The sequence below is a fragment of the Triplophysa rosa genome, linkage group LG23 (assembly GCF_024868665.1).
Source record: "Triplophysa rosa linkage group LG23, Trosa_1v2, whole genome shotgun sequence".
Lineage (NCBI taxonomy): Eukaryota > Metazoa > Chordata > Actinopteri > Cypriniformes > Nemacheilidae > Triplophysa > Triplophysa rosa.
Window position 1 is genome coordinate 10,029,121 of NC_079912.1, and position 20,726 is coordinate 10,049,846.

Consider the following 20,726-nt stretch of genomic DNA (forward strand, 5'->3'; position numbering starts at 1 on the left):
CCCTTCACAAGCTTCTCTTCAATAAAATATCACCGGAACAACGCCAATCAAGCAGTCATGTCAACGATGTTCTGCGCTTAGCGGTCTCTAGACGTGGGGCGGGGCATTTTAAATTTGACAACTAGCCCATAAACAAATTTAATATAAATTATTGTAAATAATTCACGAAATTTACCATACCCATTGCATGAATTTAATCACATTTGTCATTATCATTTTTACTCTAATAAAAATATCTGAGGAATGTGGGGGGGCTGGGGGGATCCGGGACCCCCATAAGTGAAAGTGATATGGCATTATGGACCCCCCATATTATTTTAGTAATCCGAGTATTCTACTGATTTTCCATCGATTAATCGGGTATTCAGATAATAAGTACTTTTTCTTTATTAAAGAGCAATACTAAATATACAAGAGAAAATAAGACAGGTCTCTTAAAATGAACAACTAATTTGTTTCCTTTTTAGAAAAAATTACATATTTATTGCTGAAATTGCATACATTAATATCTGTGAAAACTAAATCCATTTAGTTCATTCCATTGCCATATTACATTCAAAATGCAACATAGGCCTAATACAAATGTATAAATATGAAACATTAATAAAATTATAGAAAGAATCATTTCAAAGGTAAACAACTAACTTCAGCTTATGCATGATCCATTTAGTTTATCTAAATTAGTTTTAGTTTCTTTTTTTACTATTAAATAGTCATATATTTGTCCACATAAAAATCCCGAGTTTACCGGACTTTTATTTTGGCAGGTCGTCGGAAGACGCTTATTTTTTAGAGTGTTAGCTTCACTCAGTAAAATGTTCTGAAATAAACTCTCAGAGCAACTCTGGAGATGAAGTTCATGTGTTCATGTCCTCATTCAGCGCAGACGCAGACAAATTCATGAGCATCACGGGTGTAGCACGTTAAACTGTGCTGTTCATTCACTCAGACACGCAGAACAGCCAGATGACATGTGTAAATAACAGGATTCGGCATCCACTAGTCCGCATCTAGTTTTATGGACTCAATGCAGCCGGAAAACAAGTTTCACTCGCAATAGACGAAAATTAAGTAAAATAGCAGTTCAATAAGCTATCACTTATTTATCAGCATGCGAAATACGTGTGAACAGACTAAAATGCGTGTCTCACGGTGAATGCGTGAGACTTGAGAGCCCTGTAACATGAATAGAGTTTAGCGGGCTGTGCGTCAGTAATAACGGTCCGTGGGGAAACGCAGTGCTCCGTGTGTACTGTAGTTAAATGGATTAAACGAGGCTTCGAGGCAACAAAAATTGCCTCGATTAATTTTTGTATTCGAATTACTCGAGGAATCGTTTCAGCCCTAATTGACATGAACTAACATTGACAAGGATTAATAGTGAAAACCCAAAATGGTTCATTGTTAGCTAGTGCATTTACTAATGTTAACTAATAGCACCTTATTGTGAAGTGTTACCAGCACTTGTACTGTATGTATGCATTTCGTAACATTCTGTTGCATTAATTCGAGTGGTAAAGCTGTGATGTTATTGATCTGGGACTGAAGACCAAAGGCAATGGAAAAATTACATACAAATAATTATGTCATACTTAAATTGGTGTGGATGAGAAGAAATACAGACAAATTTTGTTTACAAAGCTATATGATTTCTTTATGTCAGCATACATTTGTAACATTTTCCTTGAGGTTTCAGAACATGTCGTTTACTATTTCAAGTGAACAAACAAGTTTCTAAATAATAAAGAAAATTTGCATTTAGAAACCTGTCTTTTTTCTGAAATATGTACAGCTATTGCAACAAACTAAGAGCAAAGCATGAGAAAAACTGTTTGTGCCCACCTGCAGGTATTTGAGGCAATTAGGGGATACATCAATGATTCAAATCATGCCTAATGGCTCTTTCGATGGCGAGTGAAGGATAAATAAGTACATAATTTCTGCCTGACAGCAGCGTGAGCATGTTCTGTAAGACTTATAGTAATAGGGTGTTTCTTAGAACCATCCAACTTTCTGGTTATTCTTAGATCTGTGCTTTTATTCTGCTCCACTACAGTTGAAAAAATGTGAAACGTTTACAATGACTTTCGTTTTAAAATAGACAAAGTCCTTGCAAGTATTTGTTTAAATACTCATGTTTTCGGTCAACAATACAATGATCTTTACACCACAAGCATCTGTTAATGATAAAACTCTTCTGAGCGTTTCTATCATACAGATGGAATATAGTCTGTGATGTCATCGAGTCTAGAGCTCTCATTGTCCAAATACTCCAGAATGACGTTGCCGCCATTGTGCAGAGGATGTTCGGCATGAGACAGAAGTGATTGGAGGCATGCGTCCATCTTAAAAGCTTCGCCCGTCTCAGGGTGACAAAGACGAAGTTTCTGTATAGATCATGCAATGGTGAGATAAAACAAAAGTAGCTGTTAATACATCAAAGAAACAAAGATCTCCAATAGTGGTGTGTTAGCGGCAAAATCTAATTTATTAAGTAATACAGGAATAAACAGGTATTAGTTGAAATCCCCAATAAATAAGAAACCTTCTAAAATGCAAGAACATTGCTCAAATTAGGTGTAATGTGGTATTGTGTTGACTGACCTTAGCTGTGAGTACATTATTGTTGTTCTTCAGACCGGCCTGAGATGCAGCGAAATCCACCACTTTGCCGGAACTCCATTTGGAACTGAAGAACATTGGCAAGCTTAAGTCTTTAGCCTCTTTGGGCAGAAACACCTGGAAATAGGTCCTTTCTGTCTGGAGAAGATCAGATCTTTGAGGAAATGGCTATTTATAGATTAAGCAAAAATAATGGTCACTGTAATAAAATGTGCATTATTGTTTTGCTTTGATACCTGTGGTAGGCCTTTATCTCCTGAGGCATGCATCTTAAGCTTCATCAATGCAACTTTTGCGGCCGTTGCAGCGTTTTTCGCTCCTTTTCTGCCTTTACTTGCTGGTGCATTTTTTTTTGAGTCTGCTTAAAACAGTGTGGAGATCAATCTTTGAATTTTGGATTTAATCTAAGAATTAAACGTTTGAATTAATCTAAGAATGTGTCTGCACTGCCCTCTCTTGGACAAGAGGATTATGTACACCACCAAACACACTCAGCACAACCTGATTTATAGTATGATACTAACAATCTCCATAAAAAATAATACAGTCTCACAGATGGGACATAAATCCATTTTAACTGACCCACTATCTTCTGCACCAGCTCCTGTGTTGCAGCCATGCGAGGCTTTGGTGTCTCCAGCTTCTCACACTTATGGTCATCTTGATGACGATGCCTAGGTAGAGACAGGGATGTATATAATTATGAAACTCCACCTCCAAGTGCCTTAACAAACAAGCAGAGCTCAATAATTGAAGAAGTTTATTTTGTGTATATTTAATAATGCCTATTCTGACTAATAATGTTTTGAATATAAAATTGATCTGCATTTAATTCACTAAAACACAAAATGATCAAGATAAAAACATACAGTACAGTATAAACAAGAAATGGATAAAGGCAGGAATAGTTCACCCAAAATAATCCTTTATTCATTTTTATATCAAACCAATTACTTGTTCAATAATCGAACACTGCATGTTAAGATTTCAAGTGAATAACTTTCATTTCTGTCTGTTTCTCATACCAATACATTGTATACCTTCAATAGACTATTGTAATAGTCCACCCAAAAATGAAAATTCTGTCATGAATTACGCACCTTCAAGTATAACCAATATAAATTTCTTCGTTTGGTTTAACACAAAGTATGATATTTGGAAAAATGTAAGCAACTGAGATTTCTGGGGCACCATTGACTGACGATGGTAGAAAAAAATACTTGTACATTTTTCTTTGTTGTGTTGACACAAAAGAAGATATTTTGAAGAATTTAGGAAAACAAACAGTTCTGGGGCACTTCAGAATACCATTTTATGACTACCCTACAAATGTCAGTTCCTAACATTCTTCTAAATATCTTTCTTTGTGTTTAACAGAACAAAGAAATAATACATATTTGGAACTACTTGAGGTTGAGTAATTCATGACAGAATTTTCATTTTTGGGTGGAGTATCCCTTTAAGGGGTTAAATACTGTACAAACCACACAAGTTGTATGGACCATTTTTTATTCTTAACGATGATGAAAGTACATAAGTAATATGTAGGAAATGTAGGTGATATCAGTGTTTTTGTACCCAAGGCAGAAGTGTTTTTCACAGTGTGGGCAGATAACAGGAAGTAGCTCTCTTGCTTTGCAATCCTCAAAGCTGCATGGATGTGATTTGCTTCCTCCAGACCCAGAGATCTCTCTTTTCACCGGCACCTGAACACATCGCTGTCTTTAGTAAAATCAACAAACAGACATGAACTGAAGAGGCACCGCACCACCAATCAAAACACCAACAACAGATAAAATACCTTAGACTCTCACCTCGGGACAGCAGTGGGTGTCTCTGGCTCTGTGTTCTACACTTTAAAGATGAAAAAATGTAATATGAATAAGATATTCTGTTGAATGCAATATGTGAGGTCGTGTCCCAAAACTACTGTAATGAAGGTAACCCACTGTTTCAAGTTCTTTCTCGTCTTTTATTCACTTAATTCTTTGCATTTTTTGTATTCTTTGTATCCACTGAACACTTACTGTACATATAAGAAACAATGTACTGTGTACTTACGAGTTGTTAAATTGTACTGACATTTACTGACATGAAGTTTCTGCTTGCCTTGACCCTATTTGTAAACCTACATAGAAAACAATTACAACAAATCTTACCAAAATACTCCAGAACAGCTGCTACATACGAAGGGTAGAAAATCTGCATTGACGCAGAAAACATGAACAGATTAACTCGTTTGCGGTGTGATTTTAATAAATAATGTTTCAGAAACAGCTCGAACAGTTACTGTAATCAACATAACGTGTACTAACGTTTAATAATAGCATATGTTTAGTAGTATTTTCTACAATAATCGAAACTATATTATAGAATAATACCTTTTTGTTTGCATGATTCAATATCGCATTGTTTTCCAACATCCAGTTCAGCCATGTTGAAATGACGTCACGTACGGTTTCAAAATAAAAGTCTTCGGTAATTTACCGGATTTTTATGGATAGGCCTATCCTAATATAATCGAAACACTATTTTCTGGCAACATCATTAGTTTTAATAGTGTAAAGCTTTTTTGTTAGCAAGGGCTGCCCCAAAAGATCAAATAATAGACAGCAGTGTTAAAAGATAAAATTAGAGACGAGCCACACAAGACATCTTAAAAAAACAAGCTAGTAAACATGATTGTAGTGTTCTAAAGCTGGGGAAATAATATTACAATAAATATTATGTTGTATTATGTAGAGTTTCAAGACTTTATCTGTGGATCCTGGATCAGATGTGCCCAACATTACTGGCAGTTCTGTCCTCTATTTTGATGATTTGAGAGAATGTGTTTCTACACAATTCTGTTTTTTTCTCTACGAGAGAAAAACGGGAGGAATTCTGCAAAGAAGAGATCAAAAAAATATCTGATAAAGGTAAAGTAACAAACATGCTATTGAATAAGCAATGTGAAATTGTATTAACATGCAATTGATTTGATGGTTTTTCATGTTGTTTATTTCTGTAGTAAAATCGATTGAAAATAAACTATTACTAATATTTTACTAATAAACTATATATTTAGACTACATTCTCGTCTAAATAACTCTTAAAAATACATTTAGTGACTAAATAAAGGAAATAATATGCAGCGTTTCTGCCTATCGCCTTTAACTTCCACCTCGAATTCAGACAGCTCGAGCTGCGGTGCACTGAGTTGATTTGACCCAATGAGCTGGTTAATGCGTCTGGGTGGGGGTGGGGGAGGGGGTGCATTAATTCAACTCTCAGCGAAAATGACCCAGAGCATAACCCAGCGTTTGGGTTACACAGAACTACAAAAACTACACAGGACTGACAAAATAACCCCCCAAAATGACACAAATGGCTCAACCCAGCATTTGGGTAGAAAAAGTAACCCAGGATTTATTAGAGTGCATCTTGTGGATTTTGCCCTAACTTACTAAAACTTGTCAACATGGCTTCATTACGTTAATACGAGTGCATTATCAGTTAATTGTCTATCGCTGGTGGTTTATATGTGAAATAATGACATGACTGCAGCCGGCGATGAGGCCAAAACCAGTGCAAAAAGGTTTTTATTTTTTTATTTTACTTAACATTATTTTATTCATCCATTATTTTGAAGAGATCTTTTTGAAGGATTTTGGTTTACTCATGAGCACTTCAGCTTAAATGAGACTTGGGTGTTTGTAATAGATGTAGGTTATAAAAAAAAAAAATATATATATATATATAATAAAAGATAACATAACAAACCAAACAACAAAGAAGACAAAAAAGAAAGAAAAACAAATCACAATTTTCAATCCATCCATATGAATTAATTCAAAACAAGAAATATAATTTAAATTACCAAATAAGTCTAACAAAATTACAGTTTTTTATTATTTGCTGTTGACAGTATTTTTGAATATTGTCCCTCTTAAATACTAAACAGGGTGATTTAAAGAAAATACATTTGAGAATAAAATTCTTAGCTAACAAAAGTAGGTTATTAATATTAATTAAAAACAAGTTTGACCTCATTTTTCACAGTTTCCATATTACATTTTTTATAAACAGCATGTTAAATTCTAACACATTTTACTCATTTAACCACAATTATTGCGCTTTGTCCAGGAATGAAAGAAAAATATGCTCTGAAAGAAAATATCGTCTGTGTTTTCAGGAAATTAGTTACAGAATTTACACAATATAGGAACTCTCGAGAAGGATAAATATCACATACAATTTTTAAACAAATTTCTTTGATTTTTGGGATGAACTGGAAACTTTAAATAGTAGATTCTAGTAGTATGTTTAAGCATTCGTTTGTCAAAGAAAATATCTAAATTCTTTCTTACCGTCTTGACATGGTTGAGAGTTTGTCTATAAGTTTAAGAACATTTCTCACTTTCAAACTCAGTTGGCCCAAGAAAATTGCGATGAAAAACGCAAACGCCATCTAAGTGTCCATGTTGCCTGCACTGATTCCACTCCTCCCCTTACTGCAGCCGCCTACTCTCTTCTTTTCAGGCGTGGCAAGGTGCATCTCAAACAATCCTGTTGGCCTTCCATAGTAGAATCGCTCTCGCGGTATTGCGATGTCATAGACTGATCATCGGACTGCACAGCGACGCAAGCAGTTCAACGCTCCCTGTCATTGCCATATAAACCAAATCAGATATTGCAAAAAATGAGAGAGCACAACGGAACACTCAAATCGGATCTGAACAGTTGCTATACACAGTGTGGACAATCAATCATTTAAATTTGATTTCAATGGGATATGCAAAAAAATCGGATTTGAGGTGACAGTCTGAACAAAGCCATTAACAAGACTGAGTAACCGAATGAACACAGGTGAACCTAATGACTAATCAACAGAACGTGGGAAACTAGATAAAACAAGGCAGGGCAAACAGAACCATTAGTGAGTCAATGCTGTCATAATTGATCTGGGCTAACGGTTTAATTTTTACTCCTGAATCATAACATGGGAGCAAGGATTACTGCAGGTTGAATCTAGTTCATCCAACTCAACTCCTCTTACCAGTTGCTCAAGTTTCTTTGCTTTGGTGGGGTACAGGGAGTAGGCAGAGGTGTATAAACTGTGCACCAAATCTGTGTGAGACCGCAAAACCAACAGCTCAAGATGCGGGCGCTGGTTACACTGCTGACACTACTGCTGCTACAATATGATTCAACATGTGGAGCGACTGACCCGTAAGAACATTTATCATTATCATTTTCGTTTTGGCAGATATGCAGACTACTACAGTCAAAAAAGGCACAAAAGCTATCACTGGGGCACTACCCTTTGAAAAAGTACAACTTCGCACCTAAAGGGTACATGTAGTATCAATGTCTCAAAGATACAAATTGTATAAATAAAGTGTATAAATTTTTGTATCTAAATGGTACATAGGTTTTTTATAAAGGGCACCATCCCAGTGACAGGTTTTCTACCTTTTTTGGACACCGTAAAGGTCCAGGTTTATCTGTCAGCTTTCATCAGGTGCCAAAGTCATGAACAGTATAACGCCATTCCATTAACATGCGCGTACCTAAACATCTTTTGAAGTGGTCTATATGTGTATATAATATGGAATAACTATAGTTGTATGCATTTCACAAGGCTTTGTTTAGCCTTTTAATTCACTCATTCATTTAGTTGAAATGCATCAACCTGTTAGCATATGCATCGTTTTCTTTTTCTTAAGCCTTTCATTTGCACAGTCACTCAGTGAGCCAAGAGAGCTGCTCTGTAATGCAAGCATAATACAGTTCCTCAATAGAGCTCATTTAAAACAGTTACTGTATACTATAAAAGCAGTGTTTTCTTTTTTATCTTTCAGCACATACCTGGTGGCAGTCACTTCTCAGGCAGTGAGTGGCACAACCGAGACTCTGTGTGCTCATATCCATGAGCCCAGTACAACCCTTTCTTTAGTGGTAACCTTGAGCTCAGATAATGCATTTGTGTCCACCATTCTTAAAGAGAACTCCATTAGAAGTAATTTCTACAAGTGTGTGCCTTTCCAGGTCAGTGTACTTCACATTACCGTAAATTGTTGTGGTCCTTCCCTTTTTTGGATGTCATGTGTTTTTAGTAAGAAATTTTCAAAAGAATACACAAAAATAATTGATTAATAAAGTTTCATTTAGCCCTATATTGGTATATTTGGAAGCCTGGTTGGACCATTTAGCAAAGTGGCTCTCTGGGAGCAAGAGTTGGTAACACACTTGTCTTTTAAAGCTCTTCTTGTTCCTTGCCTTGGATCTTTTAGGTCCCTGTAGTGCTTGTAGACACTGTGGCAACTGTCTATGTTAAAATTGAAGGAGCTTCAACACCGCTCAGCAAAAAAACTCAGATTCTCATAAAGCCTCCAATGAAGCTCATTTTCATCCAAACAGACAAGCCAATCTACAAGCCAGGAGAAACCGGTAATGTTTTCTTATGTAGCACTGGCAATTTAACTCTTAATATCAATAAATGTGATTTTTAACAGCATACTGTTTGTTCATATTACCAAGTTTACTCTCACTTTATTGATTATGTGCTGTTTACAATTGTCTTCCCCAGTGAAATTTCGCATAGTCTCTTTGGATTTCAATTTCTTGACTCGCAATCAGAAGGTAAAATGAATTGTATATCTATAACCTTTTTTTTCTGTAGCATAGTCAGTAATTCTGTAATGGCCAACAGTAAGATGAAGCAAGGATTAAGTAATGTTAAAGTGCGGTCAGAGTTTGAATGGCTTTTATGCCAGAGCTTCAAGCATTGTCACTCAAATACCATTGATCAAACTAAACATTTTTTTCTTTTGCTTTTCAGTTTCAAACAGTAGAACTCCAGGTACAGTATAAAATCCTTTAATCATATGTCTGTTCCATTTCTGTCAGTCTAGTTGTTTAGTCTACGTTATGTTGAGGTGACAATGGGGTTTGAACTTGAGAACCTATGATCTCTGATCGTCATTTCAAAAGGCCAATGAACTTGACTTTAAAATGAGTCATGCCAAGGATGCCATGTGTCCCAGAAGCCTCTAAAATAATTTTATCGGCATTGATTGACATAAAGCTGCTTTACCATTGGTTTGAGAGTCTGGTTCCCTGGAAAGCATGACACACTTTGGTACTCCCTGACCAAGGGCACAGACAAGCAGGATTAAGCCTGTTCAAGGTCAGGTAAGAGGAGCATCATGCTGCTCCCTTAAGCCCTACTGGCCAAACTAGACTTGGTTCTCAGAGCTTTGTTTTTGATGACAACTCTTCTGGCCGATTCCCAATGAAGGACTTTCTTTCTCATTACCTTAATCTTGTTAGACATTGCAAGTGTTTTCACATGGATGCAAGTGTTTTCTCCCTGCCGTAGGATGTGCTCCCTGTAGCACACTCCCTCAGGAGAGGGGGTAGTGCATCCCAGTGTCCCTTACGATGCTGGGCTTCTTATTATGCTCTCGCTACTTGGAGAAGGAATGCCACCACCTGTGACTGCCGATGGCAAGAGCCTCATCACTCGACAAGCTCAAGGTGATGACTTGCTACCACCCAGTGTCGCTCTGCTTGAGGTCATGACACGGTTCAGCTTTGTGGCGCTTCATATAGGGACCCCATGCGGTTGTCCACATAACTTCCAGAGACCGCAACAGAAACGTATGTTACGACTGTAACCTCTGTTCCCTAAAGGATAGAACGAGACATTATGTCCCTTGGATTACAACAGAGATGATGGGTTCTCTAGTTCAAAGCTCCATACTGTCATCTCAACAAAACGTCTCATTCCCTCCATCAGGGAACATTCGTAACCGAAACATTTTTACATACAAATTTATTTCTTGGTGTTTGCAGTTTCTTTACACTGGGTTTCTTCATTGTGTGCCACCTCTAGGATCCTAAATCGAATCGCATTGGTCAGTGGACGAATCGGACCACCAGGGATGGCATTTTAGATCTGTTCCACCGCATGACACCTCAGGCTGCTGAGGGCAACTACGTCATCACTGCATGGGATGAGAAGAACCAACAAACAACACAATACTTTGAAATTAAAGGATATGGTTAGAACTAGAAATCAGCTTTGAAAGTTTCATAATTTGTCCTGTTTTTAAACTCCTCTCCTCTGTTTCTTGTAGTTCTGCCTAAATTTGAAGTCAACGTGAATCTTCCCCCTGTTTTAACTCCCACGAACAAAGAGTTCATACTAAACATTTGTGCTCGGTAAGCATTTTTGTAGAGAATTTTGATTTGAGACCTTTTATTTTGTAGTTTACATCTGCAATCTTTTTTTTCTGTAGATACACGTATGGGAAGGGCGTGCAGGGGTCTGTGACTGCTGAAGTGTGTGGAACAAGCTATAGTTATAACTGGTATCGCCAAAGCACACCTAAAACATGCAGAACTTATGTCATAAAGGTTTGCTACAGCCTATAAAATACGTCATTATAAAACTGACTGAATCAGGAAAATAAATTATAATTAATGTCTCAGTTAGACACAAGAAATATCTGTTCACTAAACCGCATAGAAAAGCTTCTCGTAACGTGAATACAAGAATTTAGACTTCATGTCAATTTGTTTCATTTAGACCGACAAGACCGGCTGTGCTTCACAAGTAATAAATTTGAGTGAATATGGCATGAGTCCAGGAGGATATTTCCAAATCAATTACAAAGTAGAAGAGGATGGAACAGGTAAGAGTATCAAACAAAACTGCGCTTCTCCATTTGAGTTGTCCTAAAAGGACTAATGCAACATGTTCTTCTGGTTTTCCAGGGATTACTGTAGAGGGTTCAGCTGGAGTTTCTTATAGCAGTGACGTTATCACAGTTTCCTTTGTTGATGCAGCAGATGTATACAAACCTGGGATTGCCTATGGGGGAAAGGTTGGATGATCATGTTTTTTTGCAGCCAGTTTGTAATACAAGATGTAGTCAAGACTCAGTTTTGCTACAAATACAGAGTCTTGATCTTGTGATGTGGTCCTGTCACTTTAATGTGGATGTTTTTCTCCACATGCTTTTTTGACAGGTTCTGGTCACTGATGTATACAACAAACCACTGAAAGGTCAAACAGTGTATCTCTTTGTAAACTATGATTTCATAAGTGTGAATATGACGCTTACAACAGACAGCAACGGCACAGCTTACTTCTCTTTAGACACAACCGTTTGGTTAAGTCAACCTGCTTATTTACAGGTTGGTGCTATTTTGTTCAACCATTATATACATTGTGTGTCACTCAGTCATTTATTAATTTATTCATTCACATTAGGCTCGCCACATTGAGGATAAACTCCAGAATGGTTTCTGGCCTGCAGCAATATCTTATAATGGAGGCAGTCTCTCGTTAAGGCCGTTCTACTCCAAAAGCAAAAGTTTTCTAAAGTTAATTTTGACTCTAAACCCGTTGAGTTGTGCGATTGATGCAAATGTTGAGGCCAGTTACATCATTCAGGGCAGTGCACTGAAAAAGGGACAGAAAACACTGGATGTCTTCTACATGGTATGTTTAACTCTAAATCCATGTACTGTATAACACTAAATCTATACCTTCAATGCAATGTCCCTTGCTTTTGGAAGTGTCAAACAATGTTTGGTTGCATTTCATAAACTTTCACACAATATTTTTCCACCTTGTGTGTGCCAGGTCTTCTCGAAAGGCAGTATGGCTCAAAATGGCCGTGTCTCTGTCAACGTGCAGTTTGAAATGGGTAAGAAATAAAACATACAGAAAACATATTGTACTGTTGTAATTTCCAAGAACCTCAGTTGCTTTCATTGACCGTTTCTTCCCTTTGTTACAGAAAACAAAGGCAAATTGTCATTCACATTAAAAAAGACCACAGCCCTGTCTCCATTTGCCCAGGTGATTGTGTACACACTTCTTCCCAACGGAGAAACCGTAGCAGACAGTTGGAACTACCCCATTGAACAATGCTTGCCAAACAAGGTCCATAAATGCCTCATGAAACGCATTTAAAATGCCCATCTTTAATATATTTTTTTCAATAATCCTTCACGTATGATAAATGTGTATCTGTGCTCCAGGTGTCCTTAACTTTCTCATCTTCCATGGCTATGCCTAAAGACACAACGACTCTAAACCTGAAAGCCCAGCCTGGTTCCCTTTGCTCCATCAGGTCCATTGATCAGAGCGTACTGCTTTTAAAACCAGAGGCTCAACTCAACGCTGCCTTTGTAAGACCTATGTAACGGATGAACATTTAAACCTTTTGATTGTTCTATTTGATTTCGCAGTGTCAATTCATCTTGTATATTAACTTGAAATCTGTAGGTTTTTGGAATGTTACCAGTCCAAATGTTGGGGGATTACCCATACCAAGTCTCGGAATATAATGAAGATCCCTGTATACCTAGAGACGAGCATCCAATTGACCCCCCAGTGCTGGTGAGGGATCCAATTGGCCCCCCAATGCTGGCGAGGGCAAGACCTTCACTCATTTATTACCCTAATCGCAATGGAAACGATGCATACAGTACCTTTAAAGTAAGATCTCATATTCTCCCGTTTCAGTGGTTGTTTATCATTATTCACTATCCAGTTAATGAGACGTGATGCTTGCTTCTAGGGAATTGGAGTCAAAATTGCTACCAACTCTGATGTGAAAGAACCTGTTTACTGTTATGACTATAGGAGGCCAGCGATGGGTAAGTAATTTCGTTTTTGTTTTTGAAATTCGGTACTTTCCTACTATCTGATCAAACTGTTGACGCAGATGCTCAACCCAATGTAAGAAATGAAATGATGGCGTTTGGTCCGCCTGTGGAAAAAACTGTTCAAAATCTAATCCGCAAGTCCTTTCCGGAAACTTGGATATGGGATCTTGTGCCTGTGGGGTGTGTATAGCTCACGCTAATGTTACTATACATCATTTTCCTTTCTAAAACGCAAATAATTGCTCATCCAAGTATAATTGCATAAGCAGTATGTTTTTATTCATTAGGAGGTCTGGATCCGTTCCTCTTACGAAGACTGTTCCTGACACCATCACTAAATGGGCCACAGATGCTTTCTGCACATCTTCTGTTGGTTTTGGAGTGGCACCCAGCACTGCTCTCACTGCCTTTCTGCCGTTCTTTGTCAGCCTCACGCTCCCCTACTCTGTTATCCGTGGAGAAGAGCTCACACTCAAAGCCACTGTATTCAACTACCTCTCCAAATGTATTATGGTTAGTCGCCCTAATAATTAAAATCTGCACGGGACTCGCATTTAATCTGTTTTATACACTAAAACAATTCTGTAAACACAGCTGGAGTGACCGTAATATACTAGAAAATAACTTTTTCCTACAAAATTACCGGCTATAGGGATGTATAATAAATAGTTTTCCCGGCTATTGGCTGTCTTCTGTAATTTTACAGCTTTCGACCACTTCAAAAATAAACTAATGGTGTTTTCCCTGTAAAATTTAGTTTCCCCATTGTTCTAAATTTGCAGTTTTCTGTAACTGAACTATTTCAAAAATACATAATCTGTAAATTCCTTTTACGTGGAAAATCTGTAAAAAGAATAACATCTCTGTGTGTTGTAATGTACAGGTGAAGGTCACATTGGAAAATTCAGATAAGTTCTCAGCTCTGCCTTGTAATGGCTGCAGTTACACTCAATGTCTTTGTGCAGAAGAGGGCAAAACCTTTGAGTGGACGGTTACAGCATCTGTTCTGGGTAAGTCCAATACATTGACTACATGAGCACAACCAACAAAACATGTTTTATGTTGACAAGATTGCCAGTACACATTTTCTATAAATGCTGCTATGCCCCACCATGCATTTGATGGCTATACATTTTGAACATTACATGAAATTACCATGATTGAATCATTACTTCACTCTAAAATTTGCCCCTTTGACATCCCTACTATGGAAAGGCAAATTTTGAAGTGAATTACTCCTTTAACATATACAGTAAAATGAATATATCCAGGTAAGGACAGTGCGGTACTTGTATTTTACAGGAGCGGTGAAGGTTACGGTGAGAGCTGAGACCGTGAAGACTCAGGAACGTTGTGGGAATGAGGTGGTGACCGTGCCAGAAGGACGCCGTGTTGACACCGTGGTGCAGTCGTTTCTGGTCGAGGTGAGCCTTTCTGAAACCATAAACATTATAGCCTTGGAGTTCAGCGTCCTGGTTTATTTAATAAAGCTGTTTGTTGGTGTTCTAAAATAAGAAACTTATTGTTGAGCAAAGCCATTGTGTTGACCGTGTAGTAGCCTACACTAATGGCAAGGAAATATTGCTGGTTTAGACCGTTAAGAAAAGTCTTTACACAATTGTTTTAGTAATCAATAAAATTTATTTTTCAGAAAGTATCAAATTTGCTTGTTTTTGTCACAATAACTGAAGTTGTTTTTTTGTCAGGCGGAGGGAGTTAAACAGATAATCACTCAGAATGAACTCATCTGTTTAACAGGTTAGTAAAAATTATGTCACTCTTAAATGTTCCAGGTTCAATACAATTTATGAGCTATTGACGTGTGGCATCAGTTAACACAAATAAATTTGATGCTAAAGTTTGACTTAGAATCAAGCTCCACCTCCAAATGGAGAATTACAAAAGTACAAATATTAATAAACGTGATCATATTAATGAACTAAAATAGAAACTGCAGTTTAAACTCTCTGTAGTTATGCTGTGTTTTGTGCGACAGTGACTCATGCTGTTTTGAAAATTGAGATTCCTTTTACGCTCAGTCCGAAAGTCAACTGATAATCCTCACCGTATTGAATACAAAGCAAGAGAGACGCATCATTGACTTTTTTAATTTTCTATTAGGCAACCAAGTGAACACAAATGTCTCTCTTAAACTCCCTGAAGTTGTTGTCAAGGATTCTGAAAAAAGCTTTGTCACTGTACTGGGTGAGTTAAATGTAAATGATTATGCATTCACATGTTTATACACGAAGTATTAATAAATATCTGGCTTCTCATGCTATTTACTGTATGGACATGAGTTCATTTCTACTCCTGACTGTTTGTTCCACAGGTGATCTGATCAGTCATGCTTTAAAAAACATCGCTGATCTGTTGCGTATGCCTTACGGCTGTGGTGAGCAGAACATGCTGAACTTTGCACCCAATATTTACATCCTTCAGTACTTGGAGAGCAGTGGACTGCTCACGCCTGACATTTTGGCACGAGCTAAAACCTATCTGGAGACTGGTGAGAAAACGAAGACTGTTCTGTGTTTAGAGAGTATGCCTCATACAGTCGCCTCAACATTTGGGCAGACAGAAAAGGGTCAAAATCATTTCATTGACGTTTAGTCTATAATTACTTTTCCAGCCATGGCATGCTCTGCAAAGTTGCACATGAAAATACAGTAAATTCACATCAAACTGAACTTCCTGGAAGACTTTCCTCTGTCATCATATTGTATATAAATGATACAAATCTGTTATTTTAATAGAAAATTATAAAAAAAATTCAGATTCTGAATATTACTGTTACTTACTCATATATTCAGATACTCAGTTTTGAGTCTTCGGTAGGAGCTCTTCAATTGTCATGTTCATTTTCTTTTCACAGGCTACCAAACACAGCTGAATTACAAACATGATGATGGATCTTACAGCGCTTTTGGCAACAGTGATCCTTCTGGGCACTCCTGGTCTGTTTAAAAAAAGCATCTAGTTCTGTAATATTTTCTGTGCAACCTAGTCACAAAGTATAAATATTAGTTTTTGAAAACTTGTATTACTCCTGTTCTCAGGTTAACTGCATATGTGATGAAGATTTTCAGAGGGGCAAAGAAGTATGTGTTTGTAGATGAAACGAACATCGATCAGGCAAAGAATTGGTTGGGTCAGCACCAGCAGGGCGATGGGTGCTTTATAACAGTGGGCATCCTTTACCACAACGACATGAAGGTAAGAATGGAAACCTTTAAGCCAACTTTAAATTTCATAGGATAATAATAATGTACTATAGCTATTCTTTACAAAAACGGACACCTTAAGTACCACACAAGGTTCTTTACAGCAGCAACATTGAGTGATGTACAATATTAATGTCTCTGCCTTGTTTCTTTCACAGGGAGGTGTTAGTGATGATGTCACTCTCACCGCATACATCGTTGCAGCTTTGCTGGAACTGGGCATGACAACAACCGTGAGTGTTAAGACTCCATACGTCTTGATAAATTCAAGGCCTGTGGCACACCAAACAAGTGTGTGTATTACAAAACTTGACACCCATTTTGACAAGCTTCTCTATTCATATTGCTTGCGTTGATTGTGGGGTTGCGGTGTAGCTGCAAATAGAGATTCAACCCTACTGTCTACTATCTGTAAACATGGTTGAATACAACACCACTGTCTATACAGTGCTCTAAATTTGACTGAATCCAGATGATTTAAACTGAACCCAAACCCTAAAGTAGGCTATAGCTAAACTGTGAAGTGTACTTTACAAAGATACGTTTTCTTTTCAAAGTGCAGAAGTCTGACTTTATATTGTACTAAAGAGATCTGACTGTATTTTGCATGCTCTTTAAGGATCCCATGGTGACGCAAGGCCTTGTTTGTCTGAAGGAAGCTTCCAGCAACCTTGACAACACCTACTTCATTGCCCTGGCCGCCTACACATTCACTCTGGCTGGAGACCAAGAGATGAGACAGATGCTCATCTCCAACTTGGACAATCGAGTCAAGAGAGATGGTGCCATGCAGCTCTGAATAAAACATATATTTTTAAAGGAGTAATTTTTCTGAATACGAAAACAAACCAAATGTCCTCAGTCTCATGGACTCTTATTGTCTTTTCAGGGGTTGGGCGATATTGGACTCAGACAAATGGGCAACTGACAGGCTCTTTAGATGTAGAGATGACTTCATACGTGTTGTTGGCGCTTCTCTCTGGACCAACACTGCCATCATTTGAGCTGGACTATTCTGCTACCATAGTGCACTGGCTGGCCAAGAAGCAAAATGCCTTTGGAGGTTTCTCCTCTTCTCAGGTGCAGTAATGTTATTTCAAGACACTTTATTCATTCGTAGTTCAACTACAATGCTTCTCCGTCCAAGGGTGTAAACTCGTAACCACTTTAAAACCTAGTGTTTCAATATGTAGGCCTATGCTGTTTTGACTGTGTGTGATTGGCTTCCTCGCTCTCTATGAACAGGACACTGTGGTGGCCCTCCACGCACTCGCTAAATACAGTGCTGCCACCTACAGTCCAACAGGAACCGTTGTTGTCAATGTGACCTCCCCCTCAAACCAGAAATACAACTTCATCGTCAACCAGAGTAACCGACTGCTTTACCAGGAGAGACAGCTGCAGCCGCCTACAGGAAACTTCACACTCGCTACACGAGGCCAGGGCTGTGTGTTTGTGCAGGTTAGGAAGATGCTTTCATATGTTGCTCTTTTGACGAGCTTCACATGAACTTGGAGATCTAGTTTACCCAAAAATGAAAAATTGACTAACCCTCATGCCATGGGTTTATAAATGTGTTCAGAAGAGAAATGAATTCGTATCGCCAAATTATAATGGGCAGTTCACATCTTCAGATCTCAATAGTTCCTTCAGGTCCTGTGTCTAGATGTCATATAATATTTCATCACAAGATGATTTCTGTTGCTGGTAAAGGAATTGTTCACCTACAAAAAGTTAAATGTGACCTTGCTCATCACGTTATTCTGTTTTGTTTTCTCTCAGTTTGCCTTGCACTACAATGTCCTGCCCTCTAACTCCTTGGCCTTCAGCATCTTAACTGATGCAACTTCAACTTGTGAAAGGAAACGGTTTTATTCTGTTGAATTAGCTTTTACTGTCAGGTGAGCAGCTTTACTTCATTCATGGAGTAGCCCTCATAAGTCTAGAATGCGTTTTTTTTGTTTAATAAATAATGAAACTAATTAATAACAGTATACACATGTACTGTGTATTTGGGGCAATGTTTTGTCTTGGTTAAGGCACTAAATAAGTGCCTAAAAAACATTCATTAAATCACTATACTGTAATTTACAAGGCCGTGGCTTATATTTTCCAGGTTTAATAAGCATATTAGACCATAAAGGACCTTTGAAGCCCTCATTACGGGAACAGACCCCCCTAACAATTCCTTTTGTTTGCTGTTTATCAGGCCACATAAACACTGAACCATGTTTGTGATTGTTGGTGATATTGTTACAGATATAATGGTCCACGAGAAGAGACAAACATGGTGATCATTGATGTGAAGCTGTTGTCTGGGTTTGTGCTGGATTCTTCGTCTCTACAAGCTGTGAGTGACACTTTCAGGCCTTCAGTCTGGTTTTCTCTCTCAAGCTCTGCAGCGTTATAATGTTCTCATTGGGTTCTGTCTATAGCTTCAGCAGGATTCCAGAATCAAACTTGTGGAGCAGAATGAAGGACATGTCATGTTGTATTTAGATGGGGTAAGTCTAAATGTAAATTGAGGGATTTTAAGATGGATTTTCGGCATGTGAATATAATTGATATGAACATCAGGTGTCTTTTTCTTTTAAGATGAAAAAGGAGGAGAAATCCTTCACCGTGACGCTTTTACAGAACGTAGTAGTGAAGAACCTGAAACCAGCTGTGGTCACTGTCTACGATTACTACAAGACTAGTATGTTTTTAACATCACAAACGTTATTTTTATTTTGAAAATTAATCTAAAATATTTAAGTGAGAAGCAATGCTTGAAGGGTTGTAAATTTAGTTGGTAAAAACAGTTTTAAACCATGCATTTCATCTTGCAAGAACAATTAATGTAGTAGTTTTAAATGGCCCTTACAGAAAAGACATGAATTTCACATGTATACAACATGTGTTTAACATGTGCAAAAAACATGTGAAATGTGTTTTTGGAACATTTTGGTCTGAATTTCATGTGGAATTCAGACCAAAATGTTCCAAAAACACATTTCACATGTGATCATGTTTTTGCACATGTGAATTTTGTGTCTTTTCTGTAAGGGGTTTTACGCCTCAAAAAAAGATGCCAAAGTTTATTGTAATTATGGAATCTGCATCAAATTTTGTCAGCGTCTGCACTTTCCCATTAATATAATTAAAGTTGATTATGCAATTCCTTTTACTCTAAAGAAATCCTGTTTTTGTAAATCCTGTACAAAGACGTAGACGTCATATGCTTTTGGTTTAAAGCAAGTTGTCCTTATTCTTTTTTTAGGTGAAGGTGCTGTGAAGCAGTACACCTCCCCATGTGTCAAGTAATGTGTCTGTAAGTAATTGTTGACAGTTTTAAACATATTTAAGAATTCCATTTGTCATTTTTAAGAAATGAGCTCTAAAAATTGAATGCCAAAGAAATGTGGAATTCATGCTTAATGCTTCATCGCTGTAGACTTTTAATAAAAATGTGTATAAATCAAGTCTTTTTCACTTAGATGAAAGTGCCGTCACTGGAGTATCGAGGTGTTATTCAGTGGTGTGACTGTTCATTTCATCAGAGATGCAAGATCAAAGATTAAATCAATACGGTCGCTTGATTTCTTATATTGACTTTCTTAAAATCAGAATATATGATGTGCTACATGTGTAGATAAATCTGGCTTTTGATCATTTACAGTTCATGACCTCAAATGATTCCGATGATTGCAATGGTGCTATTAAAGTTTCTGTTTCTAAAACATGTGTCCTGTAGTTTAATTTATTACAACATGCATTGGCTGGACTTAATCTGAACTTTAGTACATCAGCCTTGAATGTAATACATTTTTGAATGACAGGATTTTTTGTATTTCAAAAGTAGAAAATTCTGTCCTAAAGAGCTTTAAAAGTCAGAGGGTTAACTAAATATATTTGATATAAATATATCAAAGCTCGAATGCTTCATTGTATGTATTGTTTTCGTAATGCAAAGAAATAAAACTGTCTAACCAGTGAGGAAATTAAAATGTTCACATTATGACATCAAGGGTTTTGTCAGAACCAGAGGACTGCTGAACATTAGAGCGTTTGCACGTTTAACATGGTACGGCATAGCTTTACAAAGTCAGGCAAACAATGTATTTTGAGAGCACAAGTAGCCTTCAACTACGGAATGATTAAAAATCAAACATTGTTTAAATGGACCTTTTAAATGGTGATTCGCAATATAAATTGTGTAATTTTAATAGC

The 20,726-nt window shown here is 37.4% G+C and overlaps 2 protein-coding genes across 3 annotated transcripts; one reads left to right on the forward strand and one right to left on the reverse strand.

The window, feature by feature from the left end:
* Positions 1-1,627: 1,627 nt before the first annotated feature.
* zfand1 (zinc finger, AN1-type domain 1) lies at positions 1,628-5,091 on the reverse strand. Of its 2 annotated transcripts, none has more exons than XM_057322682.1 (8): positions 5,004-5,091; positions 4,782-4,824; positions 4,437-4,476; positions 4,201-4,328; positions 3,205-3,296; positions 2,859-2,980; positions 2,605-2,760; positions 1,628-2,387 (listed from the first exon to the last, which is right to left on the reverse strand). In XM_057322682.1, exons 1-8 carry the CDS (start codon positions 5,056-5,058, stop codon positions 2,211-2,213), a joined length of 813 nt encoding a protein of 270 aa, XP_057178665.1. In that variant the 5' UTR covers positions 5,059-5,091; the 3' UTR covers positions 1,628-2,210. The 2 variants fall into 2 exon arrangements, with proteins under 2 accessions (XP_057178665.1, XP_057178666.1); XM_057322683.1 differs by having other exon boundaries at positions 4,684-4,824; positions 5,004-5,070.
* A 2,465-nt stretch (positions 5,092-7,556) lies between these two features.
* LOC130547067 (alpha-2-macroglobulin-like protein 1) lies at positions 7,557-20,236 on the forward strand. The gene is made up of 36 exons (XM_057322717.1): positions 7,557-7,833; positions 8,466-8,652; positions 8,898-9,054; positions 9,194-9,246; positions 9,446-9,466; positions 10,502-10,670; positions 10,746-10,830; positions 10,908-11,025; positions 11,198-11,303; positions 11,386-11,495; positions 11,641-11,808; positions 11,885-12,115; positions 12,260-12,323; positions 12,417-12,562; positions 12,661-12,810; positions 12,908-13,120; positions 13,203-13,281; positions 13,350-13,470; positions 13,578-13,803; positions 14,174-14,300; positions 14,593-14,714; positions 14,997-15,048; positions 15,412-15,495; positions 15,623-15,799; positions 16,166-16,247; positions 16,350-16,506; positions 16,673-16,747; positions 17,134-17,296; positions 17,404-17,594; positions 17,760-17,975; positions 18,297-18,415; positions 18,774-18,864; positions 18,950-19,018; positions 19,110-19,212; positions 19,777-19,827; positions 19,994-20,236. The coding sequence occupies exons 1-35, from the start codon at positions 7,763-7,765 to the stop codon at positions 19,818-19,820; spliced, it is 4,347 nt and encodes a 1,448-aa protein (XP_057178700.1). The 5' UTR covers positions 7,557-7,762; the 3' UTR covers positions 19,821-19,827; positions 19,994-20,236.
* The last annotated feature ends 490 nt before the right edge of the window (positions 20,237-20,726 follow it).

Bases quoted from the DNA above. Each gene is read 5' to 3' on its own strand.
- LOC130547067 (XM_057322717.1), top strand. From the start codon at position 7,763: ATGCGGGCGCTGGTTACACTGCTGACACTACTGCTGCTACAATATGAT. The intron at 11,304-11,385 runs GTAAGAGTATCA...CTGGTTTTCCAG, and splicing joins AGTAGAAGAGGATGGAACAG to GGATTACTGTAGAGGGTTCA. The intron at 19,213-19,776 runs GTATGTTTTTAA...TTCTTTTTTTAG, and splicing joins CTACGATTACTACAAGACTA to GTGAAGGTGCTGTGAAGCAG.
- zfand1 (XM_057322682.1), bottom strand. From the start codon at position 5,058: ATGGCTGAACTGGATGTTGGAAAACAATGCGATATTGAATCATGCAAA. The intron at 4,329-4,436 runs GTGAGAGTCTAA...CGATGTGTTCAG, and splicing joins ACACCCACTGCTGTCCCGAG to GTGCCGGTGAAAAGAGAGAT. The intron at 2,761-2,858 runs GTATCAAAGCAA...GATCTTCTCCAG, and splicing joins GAGATAAAGGCCTACCACAG to ACAGAAAGGACCTATTTCCA.